Source organism: Coregonus clupeaformis, unplaced genomic scaffold (genome assembly GCF_020615455.1).
Source record: "Coregonus clupeaformis isolate EN_2021a unplaced genomic scaffold, ASM2061545v1 scaf0518, whole genome shotgun sequence".
NCBI lineage: Eukaryota > Metazoa > Chordata > Actinopteri > Salmoniformes > Salmonidae > Coregonus > Coregonus clupeaformis.
The window spans coordinates 117,501-130,000 of record NW_025533973.1 but is presented as its reverse complement, the minus strand read 5'-3'; the positions used below and the strand labels follow the sequence as shown (position 1 = coordinate 130,000).

The following is a 12,500-nucleotide window of genomic DNA, read 5'->3' as shown; positions in this document are numbered from 1 at the left end:
GTAGGTACGGGTAGTGTATGGTACTGGTAGGTACGGGTAGTGTATGGTACTGGTAGGTACTGGTAGGTACTGGTAGGTACGGGTAGTGTATGGTACTGGTAGGTACGGGTAGTGTATGGTACTGGTAGGTACTGGTAGTGTACGGTACTGGTAGGTACTGGTAGTGTATGGTACTGGAAGGTACTGGTAGTGTATGGTACTGGTAGGTACTGGTAGGTACTGGTAGGTACTGGTAGTGTATGGTACTGGTAGGTACTGGTAGTGTATGGTACTGGTAGTGTATGGTACTGGTAGGTACTGGTACTGGTAGTGTATGTACTGGTAGGTACTGGTAGGTACTGATAGTGTATGGTACTGGTAGGTACTGGTAGTGTATGGTACTGGTAGGTACTGGTAGGTACTGGTAGGTACTGGTAGTGTATGGTACTGGTAGGTACTGGTAGTGTATGGTACTGGTAGGTACTGGTAGGTACTGGTAGGTACTGGTAGTGTATGGTACTGGTAGGTACTGGTAGTGTATGGTACTGGTAGGTACTGGTAGTGTATGGTACTGGTTTGCTAGGCTATACAGGATGTGTTCTACTCACAGGGACTGGAGCTGGGTCAGGTCATCAAAGTGACCCGGGTGGATGTGGAACAAAGGATTATGGGATATGTTCCTGTGACAACACGTAAACAACAAGTAAAAAAAACAAAAAACAAGTAAACAAGCGAACGGACGGACGGACGGACAGGCAGACAGGCGGACGGACAGACAGGCGGACGGGCGGACAGACAGGCGGACGGACAGACAGGCAGGCACCTGTATGGTTTAACTAACTGACTGTTGGACAGGTGTTTCCAGATGCTGAGCCACATTTGGCTCAGCAGAGAAGAAAGCTCCATAGTCCTGTATTCTGGGACTAACAGTTTTTAACTGTCAGTAGAACAACATTTGTCACCTTTTTAAGCCCTGTTTGTCAGATGTAATGCCATGTTTCCAGGTTAGTGGAGAAGATATTTCCAGGGTTAGTGGAGAAGATGTTACCAGGGTTAGCGGATAAGATGTTGACAGGTTAGTTGAGAAGATATTGTCAGAGAGAGTGGAGAAGATGTTGCCAGGGTTAGTGGAGAAGATATTTACAGGGTTAGTGGAGAAGATATTTACAGGGTTAGTGGAGAAGATATGTACAGGGTTAGTGGAGAAGATATTTACAGGGTTAGTGGAGAAGATATTTACAGGGTTAGTGGAGAAGATATTTACAGGGTTAGTGGAGAAGATATTTACAGGGTTAGTGGAGAACATATTTACAGGGTTAGTGGAGAAGATATGTATAGGGTTAGTGGAGAAGATATTTACAGGGTTAGTGGAGAAGATATTTACAGGGTTAGTGGAGAAGATATTTACAGGGTTAGTGGAGAAGATATTTAAAGGGTTAGTGCAACATAAATAGTCCTGTATTATGTGACTCACAGCGTGAGGAGACGTTAAGCTCTTAAAACTGGTGAACTGCGGTATTAAGCAGTATATCTTTTATTTCTTAAGTCCTATTTGTAAGATGTAATGCCATATACTATGGTAAAGCAGCAGTCATATACACTCTTAGAAAAAAAAGTGCTATCTCAAATCATCAAATCAAGCTTTATTTATACAGCACATTTCAGACATAAAAAGGGAAATATTTACTAGACAACAAACATAAGAGAATAAAACACAAAATAACAATAAAAACTGAAGGACTAAAAAGCTCCCTGAGGAAAAACAAAGCTAAGAAGGTGTGTTTTAAGGTCTCTTTTAAATATGTCCAAAGTTTTGCCCCCCCGCCCTCAGGTTCTCTGGCAGGCTATTCCAGAGGCTGGGAGGCATAGTAACTAAAGGCTGCCTCTCCATGCTTCCTGGTCCTAGGCTTTGGATAGTTAAAAGGCCAGAGGACCTGATGGACCTATTGGGTACATACCTCAAAAGCATATCTGACATGTATTGGGGTGGCACAATCGTGGATTGATTTAAAAACCAATAGAAGAATCTTTAAATGAATTCTAAAACTCACAGGCAGCCGGTACAGAGACCTTAAAACCGGTGTAATGTGTGCTCTCCGTCTGGTCTTGGTCAGTACCCGTGCTGCAGCATTCTGGGTGTTTGGCAGTTGACCAATGGCTTTCTGTTAGATTAATTTGGATTTTAAGAATAATGACTAAAGGATTTCACCCCAAATACAGTATAAATGTTAGAATTATCATGTAGTGTCAACCCACTAACAGAGGGGGCGGTACTAAACATTCAAGGGTGAAGGGGAAGGTGGAAACTGTTTAGAAAAGTCACCTAAAGGTGGGAGGAGTCAAGTTCAGGAGGTATAAAATCGTATATTTGTGTCTTTGGCGCCAGAGCTCTCCATGAATAAATATACAGATAAATACTTGTGGGTTGTGGACCTTGAATCATTGATGATTAAAACCAGAGCCTTACAACCTCTGGTAATGATTCAAGCTTAGGTTGAATTAGAGATAGAAATTCACATGACACTTTCTTGGGTAGACCAGACAGGAGTGCATTACAGTAGTCAAGCCTGCTTGTAATAAAAGCATGGATGAGTCTCTCTGTATCAGCCTGAGAGAGAAACGGCCGCACCTTGGCAATGTTCCTCAGGTGGTAAAAAGCTATTTTGGACACATTCCTAATGTGTGATTCTAAATTGAGTTCAGAATCTAAAATAACACCTAGGTGTTTTATCTTTATTGCCTGTGAATTTTTTCAATTGCTTACACACTCAAATTAAAACTTTCCCACAATTAGCAAAACCTTACACTCAAGGAGCAAAACACCGGCCTAGATTTGCACAACTGTAAGCACATTGTCAGCTTCACACTTTTTGCAAAATATTACACACAGTGATTTGCAAAACACTAAACACACTTGTATGCATTTGACACAGAAATGGATCATGATGTCATTTCCTTGCAATTTCAAAGCAAAGGCTTTCAAATGAACACACCCCATGAACCAATTGGTTAAACACAGCCACCAGGTGTGCACACACACTGGCGCTTAATTGTAGACACACCAATCAGGTTTAAACACTATAAAAAGGCAACAGGTAAGTTCACCTATCTTCAAAAAAAAATGGACGGTGTCAGAGGAAGAGGAAGAGGAAGAGGGAGAGGGAGAGGGAGAGGAAGAGGAAGAGGAAGAGGAAGAGGAAGACCTGGAGGAGGGGTAGGACATGCACAAAGAAGAAGACAACCAAATCTGTGTAACGAAATTCGTGCTACAATTGTGGACCATGTAATAAACCACGGACTAACACTGAGGGGGGCTGGACTGAGAGTACAGTCTAACCTAAGCAGGTACACGGTGGCATCAATAGTTCGGACATTTCGTCAAGAGCACAGGTGAGAAACGTATCTTCTGTCAACAGAAAATCCATAGCTTACTGCATGTACTATATCAACAGTTTATTCCTGTATCATTTTACAGTAAACAACATGTATTTTGTTTGGCCAACATAGGATTGAACGTCGAGAACACCAAGGAGGGAGGGGCCCCATATTCACACAGGAGCAAGAGAGAGAGAGAGATCATAAACCTCGTTTTGGCCAATAATGCAATCAGACTTAGAGAAATTCAAGCCCATATTGTCAATGATCACCGAATTTTCAATAATGTCCAACAGGTCTCTCTGTCAACAATAGGCCGTATCCTTAAAAAACATCAAGTTCTGATGAAACAACTGTATAAAGTGCCATTTGAAAGAAATTCAGACAGGGTGAAAGGCCTGCGGCGTGAATATGTGGTGGTACGTTTTGTTCACTGACTGTAGTATTGTGTACTGCACACATAACCTTTTTACTGTACATGTAATTCTACTGTATAGCAGACCTGCAGTAAATTGATCTACACAATGCGATCTTTTGCTGTATTTCAGAGAGTTTTGCAAATGGATGCGGAGGAAGTCCCGCATGAGTTTATATACTCATTGATGAGGCTGGATTGAACCTGACAACAGTGAGAAGAAGGGGAAGAAACATCATTGGCCACAGGGCTATTGTCAATGTACCAGGGCAACGTGGGGGTAACATTACCCTTTGTGCTGCCATTACACAGAATGGGGGTCCTCCACCGCCATGCCAACTTGGGTCCTTACAACACTGACCTCATTCTTACATTTTTAGACAGATTACACAATATTATCACAAGCAGCAAACCAAAGGGACCAGATGCAATACGTTGTCGTCTGGGACAATGTAGCTTTCCATCGTTCTGCTCTGGTCCAAAACTGGTTTCATCACAACCCACAATTTACAGTTCAATACCTTCCACCATACTCCCCACTTCCTAAACCCCATCGAGGAGTTCTTCTCAGCATGGCGGTGGAAGGTTTATGATCTCCGGGCCCTATGTCCAGATGGCCCTCATTCAATCTATGGTGGAAGCATGTGATCAAATTGAAGCAGCATCCACACAAGGGTGGATTCGTCACTCCAAAAGATTCTTCCCACGTTGCCTTGCAAATGAAAATATAGCCTGTGATGTTGACGAGGCCCTGTGGCCAGATCCAGCTAGGCGGAGAGATGTTTAGGTTATTTTTCTTTTTTATTCGGTACTGAACTGGATATGTAATTTATGTTACAGAATTACTGTAAGCTTACAGTACAATGGTACGTTCAGTAATACTGTATGAAAACTGGAAAATGTTTTGTTATGAATGTTTTGTTGAAATGTTCAGTATTGACTGACTTGAGTACATGAAAATAAATTAAATGTTTTCATTAGTCTGCACGAATGGTGTCGTGTGGTGTTGGTGAATATATTTGTACACTTTCTCTGTGTAAATGCTAAAAGTGTTTTAGGTTGAGCACAGGAGTGTTTAACTGATTGAAACAGAATCAGACCATATGATGGCTGGGTTTATGTTATGACAACAGAATAAGGTTTTTATAAGACATTGTGTAGTTTTGACAAAAGTGTTCCATTTTGCAAATGATCTGAGGTGTTGTGCTACTTTGGTGTAGTGTTGTGCTAATTGTGTGAAGGGGTTTGAAAAACCAGGCCCTGTTTTCAAAATTGTGCTTAAGCAATTGAAAAAAAAAAAAACTGTAAATGTGCGGCTAGATTCTCTCTCTGTGCTTTGGCTCCAGCAATAAGTACCTCGGTCTTGTCTTGATTTAGCTGGAGGAAGTTGTGAGCCATCCAAGAATTTAAATCACTAAAACAGTCTAATAATTTACCCATTGAGCTAAAATCCTCTGGTGACAAAGAAATGTAAAGTTGTGTATCGTCTGCGTAGCAGTAAAAATCAACGCTGTGCTTTCTGGAAACGCTGCAAAGGGGTCATACATATATAAACTGAACAGAACTGGACCCAAAATCGAACCTTGTGGAACGCCACGTGATATGCATTTTCTGAGTTATGTTCACCAAGGGTGACAAAAAACTCCTGGCCTGTTAAATAGGTCCTAAACCAATTTAAAACTGGACCGGAGAGGCCAACCCACCTCTCCAGTCTGTCCAGAAGGACATCATGGTCAACAGAGGCCAACCCACCTCTACAGTCTGTCCAGAAGGACATCATGGTCAACAGAGGCCAACCCACCTCTCCAGTCTGTCCAGAAGGACATCATGGTCAACAGAGGTCAACCACCTCTCCAGTCTGTCCAGAAGGACATCATGGTCAACAGAGGCCAACCCACCTCTCCAGTCTGTCCAGAAGGACATCATGGTCAACAGAGGCCAACCCACCTCTCCAGTCTGTCCAGAAGGACATCATGGTCAACAGAGGCCAACCCACCTCTCCAGTCTATCCAGAAGGACATCATGGTCAACAGAGGCCAACCACCTCTCCAGTCTGTCCAGAAGGACATCATGGTCAACAGAGGCCAACCCACCTCTCCTGTCTGTCCAGAAGGACATCATGGTCAACAGTGTCTAATGCAGCACTTAAATCCAAGAGTACAAGGACAGAGAGCTGTTTGGCATCTGTGTTGGCTCTAAGATCATTTACCACTTTAACTAAATAATTTAGCTGTTTGAAAACCAATTTCTCCAGAATTTTACATAAGAATGGAAGGTTGGAGATTGGCCGAAAATTGCAAAGAGCTGAAGAATCTAGATTACTTTTCTTCAGCAGGGGTTTCACCATAGCAGTTTTTAGTGCAGTGGGGAAAGTGCCTGTGAACAGGGAGTGATTAACAATAGCTTGCACTTCTTCAGATATGCAATTAAAAACTGTTTTGAAGAAGGTGGTTGTTAGAGGAGCGAGAAGGTAGGTAGAAGGCTTCAGTTGGGATGAGTCTCCCGAGTGGCGCAGTGGTCTAAGGCACTACGTCGCAGTGCTAGCTGTGCCACTAGAGATCCTGGTTCGAATCCAGGCTCTGTCGTAGCTGGCCGCGACCGGGAGACCCATGGGGTGGTGCACAATTGGCTCAGCGTCGTCCAGGGGTAGGGGAGGGAATGGCCGGCAGGGATGTAGCTCAGTTGGTAGAGCATGGCGTTTGCAACGCCAGGGTTGTGGGTTCGATTCCCACAGGGGGCCAGTATGAAAAAATAATGTATGCACTAACTGTAAGTCGCTCTGGATAAGAGTGTCTGCTAAATGATAAAAATGTGATATCCCTTTCCTGTCTGTGTCAACCAGGGAAAATAAATCAATAGTGCCTTTGCGTGGTAGGCTAGGGGCACATATCATCAAACTTCTCATTAGGTCTTGTTTGAGTGATACCCAGCCTAATGTTGGTTATCTTATCTCTGAAATATGCCTCAAAACTCATCACATTTAGATGTAGAGGAGAGTTCACATAGGTTTGTGTGGGTTAGGATTTATCAGGCAATCAATGGTCGAGAAGAGCACCCAAATTATTCTGATTATTAGTGATCAAAGTTAGAAAAATGAGCCCGTCTGGCATTTCTAATTGCCTTGTTATATATGCCAAGTTGCTCTCTCAGAATATCATAATGGACCTGCAACTTTGACTTTGTCCACTTCCGCTCTGCCTTTCTGCAATTTCTCTTTATTGATTAGTTTCCTCACTCATCCATTTGGAAGTGGCCTTTTTCAACTCTACTGGAGCTATGGCATCAATGGTTGCCCTTTAATTTGCTATTCAAGTGATCAACTAAATCATCACAAGAGGAAGGCAGAATAGGTGGTGGAGTATTGTTGATACACTCAATAAAATCTGTAGCAACTTCAGAGGTAAGACGGCGTTTCTTAATACTGCGTTCAGTATTACCCTGTGCTATGGGCAACAAGGTAATAAGAAATAAACAGTGGTGATCACATAAAGCAACATCAACAATAGAGGATATGTCAATAGAAAGCCCCTTGGTAATAACCAGGTCCAGAGTATGGCTGTGGTTATGGGTGGGCCCTAGTAACATGTTGGATAAAGTCCATAGAGCTCAAAAGATTCATACATTCAATGGCCTTGGAGTCAGTCTCTTTGTCAACATGAATATTAAAATCGCCCAACACAATGATTTTTATCAGTTCTCAGGGACAATAGACAGGACAATCTAGAACCTAAAATGGTTCTTCGGTTGTCCCCATAGGAGAACCCTTTGAAGAACCCTTTTTGGTTTCTGGTAGAACCCTTTTGGTTCCAGGTGGAACTCTTTTGAGTTCAATGTAGAACCCTTTCCACAGAGGGTTCTACCTGGAACCAAAAATGTTTTATCTAGAACCAGGAGTGGACTAGGAGTGTACTAATGAGTTTATGGTTTGAAAGAAAAGCAGACATAAATTGAGTAGAGAAGCCGACCTTAGTCCTGTATTGTGTGTCTGCATCCCAAATAGAACCATATTCCCTATATAGTGCACTAGTTTTGACCAGAGCCGTCCAAAATGGCACCCTATTCCCTATACAGTGCCTTCGGGAAAGTATTCAGACCCCTTTACTTTTTTCCATATTTTGTTACGTTACAGCCTTATTCTAAAATGGATTAAAAATATAAACAAATCTCAGCAATCTACACACAATACCCCATAATGACGAAGCGAAAACAGGTTTTTAGAAATTTTTGAAAATAAAGAACGGAAATACCTTATTTACATAAGTATAAAGACCCTTTGCTATGAGACTCGAAATTTAGCTTAGGTGCATCCTGTTTCCATTGATCATCCTTGAGATGTTTCTACACTTTTTTCCCCCTTTTTTTTTAGGGGGTAGATCAGCTTTAATATTTCAGATAGATTGTAACTTCCATCAATGTAATTGTCTGCATCACTTCCAATCCCCCATATGTTTTTTTCTCTCGCAAATATATATATACATACATACATACATACATACATATACACACACATATCCTTTTTATATCTTATATTTCCCTTTATTACTTTCCAACCCCACCAACCCTTCCCCAATTGGAGTAAACTAGTGAACAACAACGCTTAGGCCTCTACTTCCAGCCCATACATACTATCTACATTTTATGGACACAGTCAAATTCTACAATAATTATATTTTGTTTGTTTTTACTCCTGAACTTCCTCCGATCATTTTCATGATGTCCATCCGGTTTGCTTCTATATGCCATATTTTTTCTAACTGTGCTCTTTCACAAAAGCTCTCAACCTATAACCTGTATACTTATTATGGACACAGTATGCTTTACATTAGTTATCTTGCTGCCACCACCATGCTTCACCATAGGGATGGTGCCAGGTTTCCTCCAGACGTGCATTTGGAAAAGTCAAGGGGTCTGAATACTTTCCAAATGCACTGTATACAGTGCCTTCGGAAACTATTCAGACCCCTTGACTTTTTCCACATTTAGTTATTCTAAAAAGGAATAAATAAAAAACCATCCTCATCAATCTACACACAATACCCCATAATGACGAAGCGAAAACAGCTTTTTAGAATGTTTTGCAAATGTATTAAAACTAAAAAACAGATACCTTATTTACATAAGTATTCAGACCCTTTGCTATGAGACTCGAAATGGAGGAAGTTGTGAGCAAAAACCAAGCCATGAGGTCGAAGGAATTGTCTGTAGATCTCCGAGACAGGATTGTGTCGAGGCACAGATCTGGGGAAGGGTACCAACAAATATCTGCAGCATTGAAGGTCCCCAAGAACACAGTGGCTTCCATCATTCTTAAATGGAAGAAGTTTGGAACCACCAAGACTCTTCCTAGAGCTGGCCGCCCGGCCAAACTGAGCAATCGGGGGAGAAGGGCCTTGGTCAGGGAGGTGACCAAGAACCCGATGGTCACTCTGACAGAGCTCCAGAGTTCCTCTGTGGAGATGGGAGAACCTTCCAGAAGGACAACTATCTCTGCAGCACTCCACTAATCAGGCCTTTATGGTAGAGTGGCCAGACGGAAGCCACTCCTCAGTAAAAGGCACATGACAGCCCGCTTGGAGTTTACCAAAAGGCACCTAAAGGACTCTCAGACCATGAGAAACAAGATTCTCTGGTCTGATGAAACCAAGATTAAATTATTTGGCCTGAATGCCAAGCGTCACGTCTGGAGGAAACCTGGCACCATCCCTACGGTGAAGCATGGTGATGGCAGCATCATGCTGCAGGGATGTTTTTCAGCGGCAGGGACTGGGAGACTAGCCAGGATCGAGGCATAGATCAACAGAGCAAAATACAACGAGATCCTTTATGAAAATCTGCTCCAGAGAGTAAAGGGTCTGAATACTTATGTAAATGTGATATTTCAGTAAAAAAATATATATACATTTTTGCTTTGTCATTATGGGGTATTGTGTGTAGATTGATGAGGGATCTACATTTTAGAATAAGGATGTAACCTAACAAAATGTGGAAAAAGTCAAGGGGTCTGAATACAATGCACTAGTTTTGACCACAGCCATCCGAAAATGGCACCCTACTCCCTATACAAGGGATCATCAACTAGATTCAGCCACGGGACGATTTTTTCTTGAGTGGATGGTCAGGGGGCCGGAACATAATTACACATCATTTGTAGACTGCAAATTGATCGCAAGAATCCCAAACAGATATAACATTTGATTAAAACATAATAATTTCAAACCTTGCTTGCATTTGTAAATGATCAAATGTATCTCTCTACTGTGTGGGAACAAATGTCCAAAATTGAAATCACTTGGAGCTGAATTGCTGGTGTTTTAACAGTCTTTTATGTCCAAAAATGTATTTATTTTCAATATTTTTAAAATAATTTATATTTTTTTTGCTCAGAAAAGTGTGTGTGTGGGGGGGGGTGCAAAATAAAATCACCAGTGAGCTGCCAGTTGGGGAACCCTGCCCTATATAGTGCACTAGTTTTGACCAGAGTTGTCCTAAATTGTACCCTATTTGCTATATAGTGTTATATAATTCATGTAGTGTTGACCAGAGACCAAAAGGAATAGGGTGTGTGTCACTCACAGTTTGACGAGGGACTTTAAGCTCTTAAAGGTGTTGTTGGGGAGCTCAGTAATCCGGTTGTTGGACAGGTCTCTAAAAAAAACAGAGAGATAAAGAAGAGAGGAGAGAGAGAGAAAGAGGGAGAAAGAGAAAGAGAGAGAGAGAGAGAGAGAGAGGGAGAAAGAGAAAGAGAGAGAGAGAGAGAGAGAGAGAGAGAGAGAGAGAGAGAGAGAGAGAGAGAGAGAGAGAGAGAGAGAGAGAGAGAGAGAGAGAGAGAGAGAGAGAGAGAGAGAGAGAGAGAGAGAGAGAGAGGGAGAAAGAGAGAGAGAGAGAGAGAGAGAGAGAGAGAGAGAGAGAGAGAGAGAGAGAGAGAGAGAGAGAGAGAGAGAGAGAGAGGCAGAGAGTTTTACTATTTCATTTCAATAGTACACATTTTAAGCTACTGGGTTTCATCCAACGGGAATGTATAATTTTTCTCAGTTTACAACAGACGGACATGTCAGTGGGTCAGTCGGTTTACAACAGACGGACATGTCAGTGGGTCAGAGGTTGTGTCCCAAATGGTACCCTATTCTGTATATAATACCATCTTTTACCAAGGCCCATAGAGCTCTGGTCAATAGTAGTACACTAGGAAGAGAACACGGTTCCATTTGGGACACAGGCAGAATGTCTGATTGAGGGACTAGTCTCTACTCACAGTTCTTCCAGCAGCTCCAGAGACTGAAAAGAGAACTCAGGAAGAGAGTGAATCCTATTGTCCATCAGGAGGCTGACAGGAGAGAGAATTAATACAGTTTAATGGTTTAATGGTTTCAGAGTTTTAATGGTTTCAACTACTTACTTATATCACACACACACACACACACACACACACACACACACACACACACACACACACACACACACACACACACACACACACACACACACACTCAGAGAGTGTGTGTAGGAGTCACAACTGCCTAATGTTGACCCCCAGACATAGAGAGGCAGAAGTACTACTTACCACACCTCCCCCCATATCTAACCACACCTCCCCCATATCTAACCACACCTCCCCCATATCTAACCACACCTCCCCCATATCTAACCACACCTCCCCCATATCTAACCACACCTCCCCCATATCTTACCACACCTCCCCCCATATCTAACCACACCTCCCCCCATATCTTATCACACCTCCCCCATATCTAACCACACCTCCCCCCATATCTTATCACACCTCCCCCATATCTAACCATACCTCCCCCCATATCTTATCACACCTCCCCCATATCTAACCATACCTCCCCCCATATCTTATCACACCTCCCCCATATCTAACCATACCTCCCCCATATCTTACCACACCTCCCCCATATCTAACCATACCTCCCCCCATATCTTACCACACCTCCCCCATATCTAACCATACCTCCCCCCATATCTTACCACACCTCCCCCATATCTAACCATACCTCCCCCCATATCTAACCACACCTCCCCCATATCTAACCATACCTCCCCCATATCTTACCACACCTCCCCCCATATCTAACCATACCTCCCCCCATATCTTACCACACCTCCCCCATATCTAACCACACCTCCCCCATATCTATCCACACCTCCCCCCATATCTAACCATACCTCCCCCCATATTTTACCACACCTCCCCCCATATCTAACCACACCTCCCTCCATATCTAACCATACCTCCCCCATATCTTACCACACCTCCCCCATATCTAACCATACCTCCCCCATATCTTACCACACCTCCCCCATATCTAACCACACCTTCCCCTATATCTAACCACACCTCCCCCCATATCTAACCACACCTCCCCCCATATCTAACCACACCTCCCCCCATATCTAACCACACCTCCCCCATATCTTACCACACCTCCCCCCATATCTAACTACACCTCCCCCAATATCTAACCACACCTCCCCCCATATATAACCACACCTCCCCCCATATCTAACCACACCACCCCCCATATCTTACCACACCTCCCCCCATATCTAACCACACCTCCCCCACATCTATTTCAGCCACACCCGTTGCTGACAGGTGTATAAAATCGAGCACACCGCCATGGAATCTCCATAGACAAACATTGACAGTAGAATGGCCTGTACTGAAGAGCTCAGTGACTTTCAACGTGGCACCGTTTATAGGATGTCA

At 42.9% G+C, this 12,500-nt stretch overlaps 1 protein-coding gene across 1 annotated transcript in view; it reads right to left on the bottom strand.

Annotated features, from left to right (window-relative positions):
* LOC121580068 (relaxin receptor 2-like) overlaps positions 1–12,500 on the bottom strand; it is a 119,127-nt gene that overhangs the window by 26,851 nt on the left and 79,776 nt on the right. The window contains exons 11-13 of the mRNA XM_041895128.1: positions 11,022–11,093; positions 10,343–10,414; positions 588–659 (exon numbers count right to left, since the gene is read on the bottom strand). Of these exons, the coding sequence (XP_041751062.1) occupies positions 588–659; positions 10,343–10,414; positions 11,022–11,093 (216 nt within the window). The remainder of the gene's footprint in view (positions 1–587; positions 660–10,342; positions 10,415–11,021; positions 11,094–12,500) is intronic.